We start from the raw sequence: 19,746 nt of genomic DNA on the forward strand, positions 1-19,746 counted from the left end.
TATTTTATTTTCTTGGGCCCTTAGGTTTTCAATGTGAAAGTGTTTGCATTTATGATTTGAAAAGTGATTTTGAAAAGACACATTTAAATACTTACCTACTTTTTCTAAGTAAATCTTTTATACTTTTTATAAAACAGTTGTGGTGAATGACTATTTTGGTATTTTAAGTCAATTAAGAAAAAGAGTAATTTTGGTTAAAAAGTGAAAGTGTTTAAAGGATAAAGGTAAGTCCAAGACATTTAATTGTATGTTAAAGTGTACATATTAAGGCTTAAATAGTGATTTAAAGGGAAAGAGTAATTCATATAATAAGTTAGTAATTACACACACACACAAGTTAAACACTGATTGCACACTGATGACGTTTATTAGTGAAACCCCACTTATTTGATTGATAGTATAGTTAAAGAATTCAGGATAGCCACCTCTCACTATAGCCAAACACGCTAGAGAGGCGCTACATGTATGATCAATTTATTGCCTAATGCAGTGGTCCCCTAACTATGGCCTGCGGGCTGGATACGGATATTTTCCTATTTAATACCTTATTCAGCGTATTGTTTTATTATTTTTATTATTATTATTATTATTATTTGTTGTATTATGTCTTTCCATTTATATGTTTTTGTCCAATGTATTATTATTGATTTGAATTTAGACAAAAAAAAAATGTTGTTTAATGTCATGTAAATAAAGCACTCTTGATTTACAGTAACCTTATTAAGAGCCTATATGCAGTGAAAACAAAAACAGTCATTATTTACCGTTACCAGCAGAGGGCGCATGCAGATTCACTGTTGCCTGGACACCTACAGATTTATTTCCTCCATGAATTTGGCTCATAGACTAACATCACCTGATGTACTAAAAATGTTTTTTTGTGAGAGTTAAAGTGTAAATTGCAGGTTAACCAACTTTTCAGATAAATGAAGGGAAATGAAGCAAGAAAGTAGTGAGTAGTGATTTATCTTGAAAATGTCAACTTTAAATACAATAGGACAAATTTACAGTTATTTTAATAGCTGCATTTATGAACATTCCAGGAAACATTCCAGACACAATGATGACCTCATAAGAGGGAGTCCAGCAAAGTTAGTCAATTAAAACATATGGGATAAGGGATCATACAGTAGTTTATTTTACACTGATGAGGCCAAAAACATGACTACATGTCATGCTAGAGTCTACTACCTGCCTGACACAAAATCCTGATAATATTTTTTCTTTACTGGCAACCATTATTGATCTTAAAATGTGATGAAGAGGATATGGGTAAGTAGCAATGCTTGTAAATGCCAGTTGTGTCACTTGCCATCACATATAGGCCATTGTATAGCCTAAACTAAGGGACTGTTCATTATTTATTTAAGGGGCTACTTAGACTGAGGCTCTAACACCATTGTCAAGTTTGCAAACGACACTGTGGCCATTGGTCTCATTAGCAACAACGATGAGACGGCCTATAGGGAGGAGGTACATGACCGAAAAGCACTGCAGAGGGTGGTGAAAACTGCCCAACGCATCACCGCTTTCTCACTCCCCTCCATCGAGGCCATCCAGGGCAAGTGATGCTTGCGTAAGGCATCATCAAAGACTGTTCTCACCCCATCCACAGACTGTTCACCCCACTCATTACAGGTCTATCTGCATCCGTACCAACAGGCTTCAAGTGGCTTATTGCTTTTCTAAATCTGCTGCTATAAATACCTGGCAAAGTTTCATAAAGTAAAGGCAAAGTAACAAGAAATGTAAAGATTTATTCATAGTCATTCATTCATGGTCATTCTTCCACCAAGAAATATATTTCCTCTATCTGAATGGTTGCCAAGCCACGTCGAGACAACGGCATCTAACGTGATTCAGCCAATCACAATCAAGGACTGGAACTATCAGTTTTGGAATTATTTACAAATTATAAATATATATATTTAAAAGAAATGTACATACAGTAATTACACTTATATATAGCCATATTCTACTGCTCTTCACTGCTATGGGCTTCTACTGCTATCCATCCTGCAAATATACATATTCTTACTACTCTTATAATGTTAGTGTATCTGCACTACAATGGCACTGTTACCACACTGCACATAGCTGTACAAACTGCACATATCTGTCTATATGGTTCATACTGAATATCCATATTTATTCTGTTTTTCTCTTAATATATTCTGTTAATACACGACTATTACTATATATTGTCACTGCTACTACATTGCACATATATATAGACAACATTTACCAAACGGTGTTGCATATAATTGCAAGCAAGCAAAAGGAAGTGAAGAGAAAAGAGAGAGGAAGTGTGTGGAGGAAATCTGTGGTTGTCTTGACGATCACTATAGCGTGCTCTGTTTCTGTTCGCTCAGAGTGCAAAATGGCATCTGGGAACACACATGAAGGTGTGAACAATGGTATTTTTTTGTGTGTGTGTGTGTGTGTATGCAAGTGTGTGTATATGTGTGTGCTCTACGTGTGTGCGTGCATGATTGTTTATGTGTTGTGTGTGTGGGTGTTTAATTGCATAATGTTTCTTTGCGTGTGTGTATGTAAGTGTGTGTATATGTGTGTGCTCTACGTGTGCGTGCATGATTGTTTATGTGTGTGTGTGTGTGTTTAATTGCATAATGTTTCTTTGCGTGTGTGTGTGTGTATATGTGTGTGCTCTACGTGTGTGCGTGCATGATTGTTTATGTGTGTGTGTGTGTGTGTTTAATTGCATATATGTTTCTTTGCATGTGTGTGTGTTTGTATGCAAGTCTGTATGTGTGTGCTCTACGTGTGTGCGTGCATGATTGTTTATGTGTGTGTGTGTGTGTTTAATTGCATATATGTTTCTTTGCATGTGTGTGTGTTTGTATGCAAGTCTGTATGTGTGTGCTCTACGTGTGTGCATGCATGAATGTGTATGTGTGTGTGTGCGTGTGTGCATGTGAATGTGTGTTCAAAACATTAAGACCATGGTCTTTCCTCTCACAGGTTTTGAACTAAAGAGCACAGATGAAATTATCACCTTGTCTCCTGGTGATGTTGCCACACTGCCCTGTCACCTCTCTCCTAAGGCCAATGCTCTCCATATGGAGATCAGGTGGTTTAAAGGGACACAATGTATTTTCCTGTACAGTAATGGTCAGGAGACAGAGGGGCCAGGCTATAAGGGCAAAGTGAGCGTGAACACCAAGGCGCTGCTGGTAGGAGACGTGTCTCTCAAGATGAAAAGGACACGAGAGACTGATATGGGACCATACACATGCCAGGTCATCAGCGGAGAACACAAGGCCTCGGCAAGAGTACAGTTGGTTTACCGTAAGTGTCTGTCTCTGTGCTGTAATTAATTTAGGTTGCATAGGATATTTTAATGAGGAGAGTTCCATGTTTGCTGTATGAGCAAAATATGTACCATATTCAATCAATTACATTATGTATTATTAAAGGTGCAGACAGGGATGACACATGAAGTCACATTACGTTGTGTTTATGTTCATGTTATATTTAAATTTATAACGAGACACTTTTGTGCAAAAAATACTTGCATTGTATTTTAACGAAGGACCAAATGAAGAACACCAGAGGTAGCTCACCCCTACCTTCAGAATTCACAGAGAAGATCCACACAGGGTTTCGTTCTTGTTTGGGGGACAGGCTGCACTTTACAGTTTTTGTAGCCTAGGCTGCCTACAGTGTACTCATGGAGCGGCCAGCTAGCGATCGTGAGGAGGTGGTTGGTAAATGTAACAAACAAATGTTATGGGCTTGAAATCGTCTAAAATCCCTGATTGCACCTTTAATGTCCAAATATCTGCCCCTCAAACAGTTTTCTTTGTTACGCAAATGTATCACAAGTTTTTATATCTGACTCTGGTTTCTCTAGGGAATTCTTCCGAGATGTTCATCAACCCCTGTGAGTATCATATATGTGGTGTAGCCTTAGATGTCTTAACTTGGATTTTGGATTTGATACAGTAGTTGATTTGATTGTGTTCAGTGTTTCCCATACATTGACTTATTTGTGGCGACCCACCACAATATCAACATTGACCACCACACAATGATTTTTCCAGGTTGTACTAAATTGTACTTAAATCTGGTTAGCATCATAACCACGCTGCGCTAATTTGTTAAAAACTGTTGCATAATTTTGCAAACCTACCACCACAAATAGAATTCAATTCTGTGGGAAACACTGGTGTTTCAACCGATACAGGGAAACAATGCCTTAAAAACAAATCAACTAAGCTTCAGGTTGTGGTGGATGCTTATGTCACTGTTGCTAATTATGTCTGTCCTTATATAAAGTCCGCCCAAAACTATTTGATTGGCCCAAACGCACCATGACTGGGCATATAAACTTGTGGACAGGGTGAATGTAAGGAAATTATTATTATCATTGTATAACCATTTGTGTAAGCAGAAATATTGTTGTGCTGAGTTTTAAGAACAGAGAAGTTCAAGTTAAGTGTGCACCCAGACAGACGGGAGCTGCACCCTGTGTGTGTGTGTGTGTGTGGGTGAAATAAGAGTACACCTTAACATGCATAGTTATTTTAATAAGAGTCACCTTAACATGCACAGTTATTTTGTCATACATTTTTAATCAGATACAGTGGGCATCGCTTTCAAATGACCACTTCAGTCGCGCATTACGCTGCGTGAAGCTTTAGTACCACTTTCAGCCACTGTGCGTCGCTCTGCCACTGTACATCGCTCTGCCTGCAGCCCCTTCTGAAAAAGCAGGAGACTTGCCAAGAGTAATCCCAGCCCTGAATTCAATAACAAAATAAATCATGCATAATTAAACATTACCTCGATTTAGGCTACTTGGGTATGGCTTAAGGCTTGACTACACGGTGGTAACGAAAATCGAAATCGAAATTTGCTGTCTACATTATTGTCAGTGTTGGGGGTAACGCAACTACACAAATTAAAACAGTGGTGTGATAATTAAGCCAGTAGAGAAAGAACTGTTCAGAATGAATCTGTAGCCTTGGGTAGGTTTCTGCAGAAAACAATGTTGTTGCCAATTTAATACTATCTGGCGACGTTCTCAATAGAGGCTTAGACAACTATGACCCACGTTTTGGTTTTGTAAATTAATTTGCCCTACTTCTTGACTGCAATGTAGTCAATTGACTGCTTGACATGTCATTTTATTTTTCTGTACAATAAACAAATACATCTGCTTTATGCCGCAGAATTACATTCATATTTAGCTGACTTCTGCAGACACGCAAAAAAACACTGCCAGGCCATCCTTAAAAATATTTTCGTTTGCCGTAACCCGACCGACCCTGTCAATTTAGAACCATCCCAAATATTTATTTTTTCCCCCTTTTAGTCCGACCGACTTGCTGGTTGTAAATTTGCGTTAAGACCGACCGAATTTTTTTTTACTCTAAACCATCAATACAAATAAAATACTATTTATTTTAGTAGGCCTAAGTATTGTGAATATAAATTGCCTACACACAAACGTAGGCTCTCTTAAATAAATCTCTACACCATTGGTTTATGCATGTCACACTATGGCCTATACGCTTCGTTTCATTCACACAAACATCTCGACTCAATGCTTATTACTTGGCACGAAGCTCTGGACGAACTGTGCCCAGATCATTTCTTTCTCCCCTCTAGTCTAACGGTGACCGTGTTGAAGAATTGAAATTGGTTGTGGTCTATTCAGCATTTCTCAAAATATGGGCTTAACCCAGATTCAAACTCTTGAACAGGGGACTGATAACTGCTGAGTAACAGCGACTGTCATCAGCCGGCCTTAACGCACTGCGCCACAGAATTGACGGCATGGGTGAATAGGGATAAATAACAATAGAGTACACAACTGTTTCACCAGCACATTTAAATGACTTGACCAAAACCGTGCATAACTGGAGGTACACCTGTTATCTGAGCAGTCTGTATGTCCTCATTTTGCGAATGCGAGGACGATATGAGTCTGTTGCATAGATGTCCGAGGCACGCATAATGTTTGAAAACCACTGGCTCGTAATCACAATAATTTAACACACGACAGTTGGATACTTCATCATGTTCCCATGCCTACATTTTGGTGAGTAGCATAGAGATCATTAAAACAATAAAGTATGACTCTCCGTTTGGGACATCGAAAACTTATATTTTTAATAGGGTAGACTACCGTTGGAGATGCTGACTTGCAAAGGCCTCGGGATAACACGTTATCTCCACTATCATCAGTCAATGCCTCCTTGATCAAAGTGGGGAATGAAAGAAAAAGTTTGAGAACCACTGGCTTAACAAGTGTAACCCTCTTTTGCCTCAGAGGGGTGTGCTAGTGTAACCTGGGTCCTAGGGTATGGTTCTCACCTTTTAAGCCTGCTGTTTAACCAGAGTAGCTTAAGCACCCCTACGGTATAAAGGTTATACTTTGCTCTATTTAACCAGTGAGTGGAGACGGAGTCAGTATAACAAACAAGAATGTATTATAAAACACAATAAAATCACACTATGACAATGCAAATTAATAAGACTATATGTACAAAATATCCAACTATGTATGCCCAGCTACTAGGCCAAAGTCAAATAGACTGGACCACCTTAAGGGTCAGTCTCTGCGGAAAATATTTAAACAGGATATCAAAAGTAACGATTCAAATATATATAATTCTCTGTGTGGATAGAAGTTTTTAAAACTGTACACCAAAAAGTAGCGATTAACACGGTAAGTATAGATTAGTCAATAAAGCCCTGTGTGGAAGTACATGTACTATAAAACCATGCACTAAACAGTATGATTCAAAAGGTAAATATAGATTAGTGATAAAAGCCCTGTGTGGAAGTACGTGTACGGTAAAAGCATACACTAAACGGTATGATTCAAAAGGTAAATATAGATTAGTCGATAAAGCCCGGTGTGGAAGTACGTGTAAAACGATACACTAAACAGTATGATTCAAAAGGTAAATAGATTTGACGATAGAGCCCTGTGTGGAAGTGCGTGTAAAACTATACAATAAACAGTAGTGATTCACAATCTCTACTCTCCGTTTGCAAACGGATAGCAATAACGTTACCCTGAGATGACCGGTCACTCAACATACAGTAAACAAATAGACATTACATATAAAAGCCGGCAAAATAAAATAAAACCCCCGTTGCAGGCCTGTTTCAGTTCGTGTTGACAGGTGACGTGTTGTACTCACGGTCCCTTTAGTCACAAACCGCAGCAGAGTGTGGCTCTCCTTGCGTTCCCGCACAATAGGGCGATCCCGATCAACAAGTGGATTCGTAGCTTATCTCCTCAGAAGGCGGAGGAACCACTGGCTTTCTCCTGGTCACCAGTGGCGCTTATCCGGGTGGCAGTGCTCCCTCGACAGCTACTCAGTGGAACCACAGGCGTGCCTGGAATCCTGTGGCGCTAACTGAGCAGCAGTTAAACTAAAGAAATCTCAGCGAGACGTTTCTTATTACACGTTATGTTTACCTCAGAGCAACTGACTGCTAGCCTAACGTCACTCTTAGCTAGAAACTAGCAGCAATATGCTAGATTAATCTCCCCAAACTGAGGGGCTGAAAATTAATAACGTTAACGTCGTAACTAAAAGGTAGACACCTGTGCCGGCATATACCCCACTCGCTTCTTGAGACGGGGTTAACTACCTACTTTCACTGTAACTTACTATTTTTGGTAGTTACTTATATAGTCGGAACCCAAACTTCTTGCGTCTCGTCATTTCTCACTCTCTCCCTCTCCTTCTTCTGTGTGCGTGTGTGTGTTCCACCCCTCTCCCCCCACCAGATCCCACCCACTGAGCAATCTGATAGGCGGAGAGTGGTAGCTGACATTTAACTGGTCCTATGATATTCCTTGTCTCTGTTATCAAGCTAGGTTTTCCCCACCATGAAAACTACAGTTCATCTCACACAAACCACAAAGTAAACAAAGTAGCAAAATGACAACAGTCCATTTGGGAGAATAACTAGCTATACCGTGCAGGTTAGACAATAATGCCTAGTGTAATGCCACTATAAAATGCCTTTTGTGAAAAATCAGTTAGTTAGTAGCTAGAGGGTTGTGAAGTAACCCTGGGCTACACAAGTTACCTGAAGTCCAGAACACACAGAATATTGCAACAGAAAGTTGCCTTTATAATCAACTACTATTTGTTCCAACAGCATTCAAACAAAGCCTTTATAAAAGTGAAAAAATGTTATTCTATAAGAAGTAAAATAAAATACTGTTACTGTAGTAACTGTATCCCAAGTGTAGCAGGTAGACCTTCTCTGCCTGCTATTTTCCCCCCATAGCACCTGTAATTGTAATTGTAATCCTGTAATTCATGTCCACTGTGTAGTTACGAACCTGAAAGCGGTACAATCTCTTAGATTCCCTGATGCACTAGGCCTCAGGGTGGCGTAGTCAGGCTACTGTGATTGGCCCCTTGGCCCTTCCTATGTACCACCCTGTTACACAAGCTTCAGCTCCCCACGTCTGTGACAGGCAGACGTGACACCGCTAAATTATCAGCTTCAACCCCATACTGAACGCGTAAGACCGTTAGGCCCATCACTGTGGGGTGCGGTAGCCTAGCCTACTCTCTGGGATTTAAGTCAAGCAATATAACCATACAAATGTTTCAAAATGAGTAATTTCGGCTTTGTCTGAACTGGCCATTGTAGGCTACGTGAAAAGTAGTAAGTAGGCCTATTCCCTATCCAATGATATCGGCAAATGTTTGTTATCCAAAGTAAGAATTTCACTTCACCATGCACCTTCGACAATGAATAGCTCATTACACTTATGTTACTGTTGAACGTAGGCCTAACTGGTATCATTACAAACATTATTCTGTGTCCTAAAAACTGGCATTTTATGGCATTGTGTCATGTAAGGTCCTTGCAAAATCTAGAAATGTGTGAGGTGGGCAGCGGGGGACAATTGAGACACACATTGGATTGTGTTATTACTTGAACATTCCCCACTATCCACAGCTGTGTATCGGGGGCAGGAGGATTACTGTTAGCGCAGGCTTTATATAAAATTCTTCAACAGAAGGCCTGCCTCGAATGCTGGCTTGCCCAAAATAAAGGCCTGTGGTTTGCGCAGCCTACAGTAAGTAGGTTAAATAACAGACCCACCATAATGTGCGGTATGATGATTTTTTACGAGCAAGATGTTCTTGGTGCCCTGCATGTTCTTAAATAACAATGATCATCAGTAGCCTAATATTCGACCATTATTTTGTGTAAATGGGCTATGCATTGGGTTAGACACCAGGGGCCATATTCACAAAGTCTTTTATCTTACCACTAGGAGCAGGGTACTCCTAAATAGCAATAAAATATTTTAGCTATAGGAGTTTCTCTTATTAAGTTATTCACAAAGCCTTTCAGACCTACTCTTAGTAAGGGAAAATGACAACTCCTGAACAGATTCTGGAGCTGAGCGCTCTAGAATCTTTGACTAACAGTCTAAGAGTGAATGAGTCTTCGTTGCTATGGATGAAGTTATTACTCATGCACGAGCTTGACTGAAGTGACCACCTTGATTGGCTGATGATTGTAACGCGGGAATAATTCCAAACACCTCCCTTACGATGAGTGGCAGGTGACTGGTCTGAGAATGTGTGTGCTACACAAGGACGGAAGATGATGAATAACTGAATAAAAAGGCCTAGCCTAAATGCAAAACAAATAGCCTAGTAGCCTAATGAAACATACGGATTGATGTAGTATCTTTGTAACATAATTTAATTAATCTGTTACTATGCCTATGCCTACGTTTGCAAAAGAGAACATTTTAATTTGATTCACAATAATGTTACATTTAATTTACATGTTGACAAAGAGTAGCCTAGTTTTGGTTGTTGTTGGTGGCGTTATTGCATGTTAGTTATGCCTACAATGCAAAATGGCTTCCTCACGATTGGAAGCTCCTGTAGCCGCATAGGATTTCAAAACAGGCGAAATGCCACAAAACCGGTTTGTGAATAGGTCTGTGAGTTAGGAGTCCTCTCGACTTCTTTTAAGCTGTCACAGCTGGTGGGAAGGTGTAATTTGTTGGGGACAGGGCCGGATTAACTGGGCACAAATGTCTGATGGCCCCCCCTGCCCCCCCAGTCAATGTGAATCGGGTGGTTAGTTAATAGGCCTATCGTGAAGATTTTTCCTGCCATCTAAGGCACGAGCGCATCTGTGAGGCCAAGCCTCACCAAGTAGCCCGTTTGTTTCCATTTAATTAAACTGCTTTATAGGCTATGCCGAAATAGTTTTCAACGTTTTGAATATTAGTGTCGGGTGAATTAGGAAATGTTCTCAAAGTAGCCTTATGGCTGAAAGCTGCTTGGGATCCCCCCCCTGTCAAGCAATATAACCATACAAACGCGCACACTCATTGTTTCAAAAGGAGTAATTTCGGCTTTGTCAGAACTAAGCTATGGACGACACGGCATGCCAAATTGAAAATAAATGAACGCAATGCAACACAACACAGACCCCGCTTCTCTCGCGTCAGTCACTGACATGAACGAAACACAGAACCCGCTTCTCTCACGGCAGTCACTGACAGTAGCCTAGAATAAATGCATGGGGAAAAAAACTTCCCCATGACAAAGACATCGTAAAACACTGAAAGTTAATATTTTGTCACTATAACATACATCTGTCCTTTGTCAAATGTGTTATGTTCCACGTAGCCTATTGCGTAATTCTGCTTCATAAAGTTGAACAAATACATTTGCTTATTTCACAGAAAAATATAAATAGCCAGTTAAGGTCTACAGTGCAGAGTTGGTAGGCCAACTTGGAGTGAACATACAAACAGGGGAAATTCTTTCTCTAGTAGCTGAGTAGCCTCAGGTGCGCCGCGTGACATAAGGCGAACATGCAAGCGCCAATGAATCGTGCTCTCACAACAATCATGCCGTTAAACTTAAATAGGTTAACATCACTCTAAGTTCGCCTTCAAGCAAGGAAAACGGTGATTTGAAGACATCTGTTTCGTTGGAAGGGCAAGGGGTAGCAACAGGGCAACACAGAGACAGGCCCGATGGCAGGGCTGTTATGAGAGTATTAAAATATGGGATATTCTACGGGAAAACATTAAAACGGCAAGACAGCAGGGGAAAGTTAAAATACATGAGAAACACGGAAAAAGTTGGCATGCATTGTTTCGGTCCCTGTGCACAGGGATTATTTGTCATATTATTAATCACATATGACAGGGGCAGTGGTAGTGTAGTGGTTAAGGAGCTGGGCTAGCGTGCAGTAGCCTGAAAGTTGTCAGTTCAAATCCTGGCTTCCCCGTTGAGCAAGGCACTTAACCCCAAGTTGCCCCGGGGACAATGTAATCCCTTGTAACAGTGGTCCCCAAATGTTTTCTTCCGAGGGCCAGCTCACTATGCCTGGCTCTAAGAGAGGGCCAGAGATTCGGAGTATATTAGTAAACATAAATAGCTTAGTGCTGTGAACAACAGCAGTCTACCTTAGTTGAATATTCCATTACATTTAATCATAGGCTACTGCAATTTAATACCATTATTAGCTGTGTTTATATTGCCATCATTTACATATCAGTGTAAAATGTAGCTCAAATGAAACAATACTAATAAAAAGACTTTAACATTCCCAAAAGTATTAGCAGGGAGTCCCAAAAGTGTATTTTATCCAAAATGTGTGAACTCTGAACTCTGTGTATTTGCATACACAGCTCAAGTTAATGAACAAGCAATATCCTACAAATAATTTGAAGTTCTCAAACTATGAGAGTTTTATGAAGTGCAGGCAAAAACATCTGAAATGACCACTTTCACTCACCTGATGAGAACTTGTGAATTTGTGTGAACATTTGAATGAGTGAATAAAAAATAGAAATAATTATCCCAGAAAGTCCCAGAAATATGACTTGAATAGAAGTTAGTTAGTTAGTTATTAAAAATCAATTGATACACTTCTAGAATACTTTGAGCACTAATGCAGTCAGCCTCTTGCATTGTTTGCAGGTAGGCCTACGTTTCATTCCGTTTTCAATGGCAAACGCAAAACAGCGCCAAAACAACCACCAGTGGACAAAAAGAGTATTACATGTGTACTGTTAAGACTCGCCATAGAGAATGAATGGGGGAAATTACGGAAGTTATAGTTTGACGATGTCGTACTCCCATGCGGGCCAGATGCTATATACCGCGGACATGTTTTGGGGGGCCACCCGTAGTTTGGGGACCACTGCCTTGTAATATAGCTGACATATGTAAGTCACTTTGGTCAAGAAGTGTCTGCTAAATGTAATGTAATGTAAATGATTATTTGTGAAATTGTGTAAACAGGCGCAACACATTTGAAAAGGAAGGACTGGTAGCATTCTGTCGGAGGGTCATTGAACAATTTCTAGCAGGCAAGGGAGGGTCATGCAACTTTTGACTTTTGCACTCAAAATTCCTCCGGTGGCCCCTTCAATAAATAACGAACAGTCCCTAGATTGCTGCTGGGCTATATGTCTTGGTTCATGTCTGTTAACAACTCATTGCCGTCAAACACGTAGCCTATCTCGCGGTTGCATCCTTTAAAAACAAACATGCAATGTGAACGTCTGGGATTGGGAAGAGCACTAAATGCTCTACTGAATAAGCATGAAGTCAAACCTTTAAATGAAAAACACTCTTTTAATCTCTAATGAAGTAAACTTGTGACTATCGTTTATCGCCAGTGGTGGAGGAAGTACTGAAACTCAGTACTTAAGTAAAAGTACAAATACACAGAGAAATATTTACTTTTAGTAAAAGTAAAAGTACCACAATGACAACCCTACTTAAGTAAAAGTAAAAAAGTACCTGCTTTTAAATGTACTTTTAAGTATTAAAAGTAAAAGTATTTGCATAATGATTTATTCTCTTAATATCTATATTCTAAAGGAAAAAATCAGTATGGGCTGTGGCATTTTAATTAAGCTAGTTTTAGGTTATACTCGACTAGATAGTTTTAAGCTAATGCAATTGTGCTTGCCACCTGTGGCCCAGTTTACATTCTGACCTACAAGACTGTAATTCTGGTTACTAGGGTAATCTGCTGAGTAATATCATTCAGCAAAACACGAGAGCCTGAAGTTTAACGGGGTAGACAAGGGAAACGTCGGGTGGATCGTAATGCCAATTATGCTGATTGAACAGAAAAGTTGCTGAGAAAGGTGTCTTTATGATTAAGTTCAGTTTCACTTGTGCAGGCGATAGACATTGAATGGCCACGTTACTACCCCCAATTGTAGGCTATGCATCTTTATTTAATCACACACAATTAAAGAATATTTCCTAATCTGGAAAATGTTACGTTTTTTTTCCCGCCACCGGTTCATTAATAGTCTACCATTCATTTGTGCGCAAATGATCAGGCGTGTGACAGAAGCATGGGCATAGCCTGTAACTTCGCTGATCCGCGGATAGCAATCTCATCGGAGAGGAGGCCCTAACGCTGCAGATAACAGACAGAGAAAGGCACAGAACACAGTTGCATGTACAGTGTAGCCATGGGTCTGGTGAAAGCAGCCTACCGAATGCAGATGGCTACAAGCTCACGCTTTGCCTGGTCTAGACTAGAAGCTTATGTTTCTAAGAATTCGCGTGAAGGCTCCAGAATCTTTGGTAGCAACCCGCCCCTGGTAAAAAAAAGCGTGTTTGTCAGAGAAAAAAAAACTGATCATAAAATGTATCGTAAAAAGGAACGATGGTGTTGTAGAAATGTAGTGGAGTAAAAGTACAGATAATTGCTGTAAAATGTAAAAGCAAAAAGTCAAAAGTATGCACTATACATTTTACTTAAGTAAAGTACAAATACGTGGAAAATTTACTTAAAAGGCTGAGACACGGCAGGTGAAAACATCGTTTTTCATGCACTGGTCAATTCGAGATTTTGAGCTAGTATGTTACCTTAGCATGTATTCTATCACACTACTACAACAAAAAGTCCGATTTACACATTTAGGTGTTTATTTCATTATATTGTGTCTACCGGCCTGTATATTTCTCCTAAATTCAGCAAAAGTTAGCATTCTAACCTTGCATGCACTCATGACCGTGGTCCAAAACATAACATGTGTACTACCGTTGGAAAGCTCTGTTTTTCCTGTATCACGCTATGTGATCCATATATGGACACTTCCTTTGTATCAGTAACCAATCGCTTGAAAGTTCAAAGGCGAGTCTAGGCTGAGAAGCGGAATCTCATTGGCTGTCTTTCAAGGCTGTTTTTCTCAAAATGAGTTTCCACTCACACTCTGAGCTCAAAAACTCCACTTCAGAAGCATACATACACCAAACTTTCTAGACTTATGCCTAACTATATGTCGAAGATTTCTACAGAGGGGTTTGTTGATATATTATTCCTAGCCTGACTTACATGACATTTTATGCCTAAAAACATGGAAAAAGCGATTTTTTAGGGCTAGTGACATAATTTTCTGATTTACAGGATAACAAAAGTAGATATTCATAAATCCCTCTGTAAATGTTTTTCCCATCTAATATCTGAACACAATGAAAACATAATTTTGAACTTGGCTGTATCAATGCTCAGGTTTCGTGCCTTAAAATGTATGCAAATTAGCATATTTAATTAGATAATGCCTAATTTGCATATGTGCTTTGATAAATTACAGCAAACTTGTAATACATTTTTTTTTCTCATATTAATGTAAGTAATCAACTGGGGAAGTTTCATAGTGATATCTGCTTGTTAAAAAATTTACCCTATTCACCTGTAGTGTCTCGCCTTAAGTACAGTAACGAAGTATTTGTACTTCGTTACATTCCACCACTGCCTATTTTCTGTGTGCATCTGTACAATAAAAGACACAGCTTTGGGCTGCAGAGTCAGAGACTGATGGTAAAAGGAATCCTTCCTTACACTAGCACGCTCTCCTCTTGGTACCAGAGTTTGTGGGCAAAGCCATACTATGTGTTGTGGTTCTTGTATCTATGTGTTGGGGTTAAATTCCCTGACAGTGAATTTAGGTTGGCTTCCAGACTACAACTCCACAACATATGCACAGAAAGACAAGGCACAGACCCTTGATCTGACTCTCACAGTCTCCTCACTTTCTCAGCAGAAGAAACTGTGAAAGGCAGCTAAGAGTTGGGAAAGCATTTCCGATTTCACTGGAGCAGGGCCTTTATTTTGATTGCTAATATAAGTATGTGTATTTGTGTCTACACATTCACCCACACACACTACATACTGTATGTGCATCAGAACATAATCACAGACAACTGAATGGGTTTTGTTTCCATGTTAACTGTTAATCTCCTGCATGTCTCTATTCTGCTATAACAGTTATCAGGGAGGAAACTCGTGAAGAGAGGTATGCAATGAAAAACTCTGTTCAAACTTTAGGTCAGTATGGATCCCTTTATGTTTGGCTCTATATGACTGGCAGCTGTCTATAATATATTTGCCTTTAAGCACTATAAGGTCTGACTGTATATCCTTGTGGTTTCAATTAGCTTACTGTCCTTAGAATCAGAATTAAACGTTTTATTGCTTACTATCATAAGGAATATGATCCGGTCGTTGGTGTCTGTAGCTGTATGTATGTACCAAAAATATAAATGTCATAGCAGATCATTTTTACATTTTTATTGCCATTATTATATACTGTGTGTGTGCGTGTGTGTCTTTAAATGACACTTAATGGAATTATACATCAAATACAAAAAGTTAAGCAAACCAATGGATTGTCAGTTTGCATTTCATATCACTACTACTGTATGCCATTGCTGTTTCCATGTTACTTCTACACAAATTGTTATTTTACGTTTGCACATTGGTGAGGGAACTACTGAATTTCAACATTTCATTAGGCTACACTGGTTCTCGTCAAGTCACTGAATTGGCAAAAGAGAAAGACAAGACAGTAAAGGTGAAAGAAAAGCTACGGGGGTCACTGGAAAAGAAACCACAGGAGCTGGCAACCCCATCACTGAAAAAAGAGATGAAACTAGAGAGAGAGAAACAGCTGGAGGAGAGAGATAAACAGCTGGAGGAGAAAAACAAACAGCTGGAGGAGAGAAATAAACAGCTAGAGGAGAAAAACAAACAGCTGGAGGAGAGAGATAAACAGCTGGAGGAGAAAAATAAACAGCTGGAGGAGAGAGATAAACAGCTGGAGGAGAGAAATAAACAGCTGGAGGAGAGGGATAAACAGCTGGAGGAGAGGGATAAACAGCTGGAGGAGAGAGAGAAACAGCTGGAGGAGAGAGATAAACAGCTGGAGGAGAAAAACAAACAGCTGGAGGAGAGAGATAAACAGCTGGAGGAGATAAATAAACAGCTGGAGGAGAGGGATAAACAGCTGGAGGAGATAAACAAACAGCTGGAGGAGAGAAATAAACAGCTGGAGGAGAGAGATAAACAGCTGGAGGAGAGGGATAAACAGCTGGAGGAGAGAGATAAACAGCTGGAGGAGATAAATAAACAGCTGGAGGAGAGAGAGAAACAGCTGGAGGAAAGAAACAAACGGTTGGAACAGAGAGACAGACGGCTGGAGGAGAGAGAGAAACAGCTGGAAGAGAGAGATAAACGGTTAGAAGAGAGAGACAAGCAGCTGGAGGAGAGAAACAAGCAGCTGGAGGAGAGAGATAAACAGCTGGAGGAGAGAGACAAGCAGCTGGAGGAGAGAGACAAGCAGCTGGAGGAGAGACAAGCAGCTGGAAGTAGTACAACATCAGATGGGTGAATGAGTTCCATGATTAGCATGTTTAGCTGTCTACCCTACACATGATTTAGCTGTCTACCCTACACAAGTCTATATAGATATATGTGGTACCTTTTTGTCAAATAACTTTTTGTACCCTCAAATCCATCCACAAAATTAAAAGATGAAAATTGAAACAGTTTGTACCGGTAGAATATATTCAATTCAGTATATAAATTGGGTAATACTGAAAATTGTTTGTGTCATTTTCTTTGTAAAGTCAAAAACTAGTTTTACAATTAAGTCCTGACACACACAACTTACGATACATATGAGACACTTTTGATCCCCAAGGATGTGCCAAAGTCTGTGTACCTGCAGAAAATATGTAACTGTAGGATGATTTGTAGTTGTAAAACCAATCCATACCCATAAAATAGATTTGTAAGTGTAATGCATATTTGTAATATTGACAATTACTTGTATGAATCATTTTAACAGTTACATATTATTTCTACAGTTTCAAAATGTGATACACACATACAAAACATATGATTCAATTTAATTCCATATTACTGCCAATGGAAGGAAAAGTAGGTTGTAGATGTGGCAGCAATCTGGTTAAAAGGGAGAAGGGGAAAAGGCAACATTTCAGTCACACACATAAGTGATGAACAGCACAATTAGTGCAAACATACAAGGCACTAGGTCCAAATAGTTGATTACAGTGAATGCTGTTAATTAAAACAATAAATAAAATCTATTTTTGGAGCCTATAGTCTGCAGACATTCTCCTTCCTCAGTCTCTGACATGTTTTTCTCCCAGTGTCTCCTGCTGTGTCTGAGCTGAGGCTGGTGCTGCTGGGGGGGAGCACAGCTGGGAAGAGGGCAGCAGGAAACACCATCCTGGGCACTCACACACACATCCACAGAGACCCAGCACAGTGAGAGCAGACAGGGGGAGGTGGCTGGGAGACGGGTGACCGTGGTGGACACTCCAGACTGGTTCTGCAGTGGACTCTCTGAGAAGGACATGAGACAGGACGTGGGGCTTTGTGTCCGTCTGTCTGCCCCAGGACCTCACGCCTTCCTCCTGGTGATTCCAGTGGAGCCGTCTGAAGGGGAGGAGAGGAGGATGCTGGAGAAAATGGAAGATATTTTTGGGGAGGGCTGTTGGGGGCACACACTGATCCTCTTCACCCATGCTGAGGGGCTGAGAGAGAGGAGTGTGGAGGAGTTGCTCCAGACAGGGAGCCAGGAGCTCCAGCAGCTGGTAGAGAAATGTGGCAACAGGTGTCACCTTCTCAACATTAAGGACAGACCTGATGACACTAACATCACTCAGCTGCTAGAGAAGATAGAAGAGATGGTGTCAGGAAACAGAGAGAGAATCTACAGCAGTGAGACCTGAGAGGCTGAGACAACAAAGATAGAGAGAAGAATGAAGGAGGAATTGAATGAATGAAGAGAAAGGAAAGACAAGAGGAAGACAGATGAAGAGTAAGCATGAGAAGGAAATGAAAAACCTTTTGAACAAATTGAAGGGAGAAATTCAAGAGAAAGAAGAATATATTTTTGTATCTAGAGGGAAGAATAGCAGAGCTGCAGAAAGAACTAGAGGAGGAAAAGAATGGAGAGAACAGGTGAGAGCTGGAGACAGTTGAAGGAAGAGAGGGAGAAAAGAAAAGAGGTGGAGATGGAGAGACTGCAAGAGGAGTTTCAGAAAGAGAAGAGAGAGATGGAGGAGAGACACAGAGAGGAGATGGAGGAGATGAGACAGAGCAATGAGAGAGACCAGACATGTGAGAAATGTGAGACACAAAAAAGTGAGTAACCTCATGAAGGTCATCCGGACAGATCTGATGACAAACATCAATGTTTTTAAAGTGAATATGGAGGCAGAGTTCAACAGACAGATGGAGGAGAAGACTATGGAGAGAATGAGACGGATGATAAGACGAGAGTCTCAGGGTAAGATTATGTATCAGGCCTCTCAGAGACTGGACACATCTCTCCGCAGTGTAAAGAGCTCTAATGGTTAGGCCAGGATCTCAAAATCCTCCCCCAGGTTAACTTGCACTGTATTTCAAAGGCTATATTTGGAGCGTACATATATATTTTGGCCAAATTCTTATTGCCTGAAAGTTCTTCTGGGTGGAAACAAATACACACAGTCTGCTTGTTTTATTTGTTAAAAGGGTCATCATCTATAGATAATTTGTTTTAAATTACAAAAAAATATGGTTAATGTTTTACATAAAAGATTTACATAAATGTTTTTGCCTGAAGAAGACCCAGCAGGGTCGAAACGTTGCCTTTTGTGCATTAAATATATGGGAGTCAAAAGCAGTGTTGCGGACATTATATATTTTTTCGAATGTTTTACATCTCTAACATTATTGGGAATTGCCAACTTAAACCTGTGCCAGTGTCATGCTTCAAACAATATATTGGGTATTTCTGACAGCTTCTCCATTTCTGTTTGTTTTATCTCATGTTCCTGGTGCCCCCTAGTGGCAAAGCTCCTGAGCTGATCAGTGTTGGATTCGGCATGTGAGGAATATTACTGAGTGTGTTCAAACTCAGTCATTTTTTTTTTTTTTATTTTTTTTTTTTTATTAAAGACATAATACAAATATACAACTGAAGATAATACAAAAGTGAAACAGTTCGGTTACAATTATACAAAATAAAATTACAAGATGCACAAAACAAAGACAACAATTAATAAGTAAAAAAAAAAGAGAAAAGGAAAAAGACAATTAACAAGGGGAATTAACAACATTATTGTAATGTTTAAGCAATGTTGTAGCTTTTTTGCTATCCAATCTTTTAACAATTTCAAGAAAGGACTCAAGTTCAGCGCTAAATTGTTGTACATTTGGGGTGGCTAAAGCAAATTTTTGCTTGTGTAGTTCAAACTCAGTCATTTAAGGAGAGCAAACGTACTGCATGACGCCAGCATGCACAGGAATGTGCTATGTGTTTCTCTCACATAATGTCAGAGTTGATAGAAGAAATAAAAGAAACTGACAAAAAGTGTAATTCCCAGCAGGGAGCAGGTGTGTTTGCCCTCCTGTCTTGAGTTTAAT

General features: G+C 39.8%; 1 protein-coding gene across 1 annotated transcript; it reads left to right on the forward strand.

The window, feature by feature from the left end:
- The first annotated feature begins 2,109 nt into the window (after positions 1-2,109).
- Positions 2,110-17,602, forward strand: LOC125292255. The gene is made up of 6 exons (XM_048239468.1): positions 2,110-2,417; positions 2,983-3,309; positions 3,875-3,904; positions 15,295-15,354; positions 15,822-16,052; positions 17,481-17,602. The coding sequence occupies exons 1-6, from the start codon at positions 2,381-2,383 to the stop codon at positions 17,600-17,602; spliced, it is 807 nt and encodes a 268-aa protein (XP_048095425.1). The 5' UTR covers positions 2,110-2,380.
- The last annotated feature ends 2,144 nt before the right edge of the window (positions 17,603-19,746 follow it).

Source organism: Alosa alosa, chromosome 3 (genome assembly GCF_017589495.1).
Source record: "Alosa alosa isolate M-15738 ecotype Scorff River chromosome 3, AALO_Geno_1.1, whole genome shotgun sequence".
Lineage (NCBI taxonomy): Eukaryota > Metazoa > Chordata > Actinopteri > Clupeiformes > Clupeidae > Alosa > Alosa alosa.

Bases quoted from the DNA above. Each gene is read 5' to 3' on its own strand.
- LOC125292255 (XM_048239468.1), top strand. From the start codon at position 2,381: ATGGCATCTGGGAACACACATGAAGGTGTGAACAATG. The intron at 2,418-2,982 runs GTATTTTTTTGT...TTCCTCTCACAG, and splicing joins ACATGAAGGTGTGAACAATG to GTTTTGAACTAAAGAGCACA. The intron at 3,310-3,874 runs GTAAGTGTCTGT...TGGTTTCTCTAG, and splicing joins AAGAGTACAGTTGGTTTACC to GGAATTCTTCCGAGATGTTC.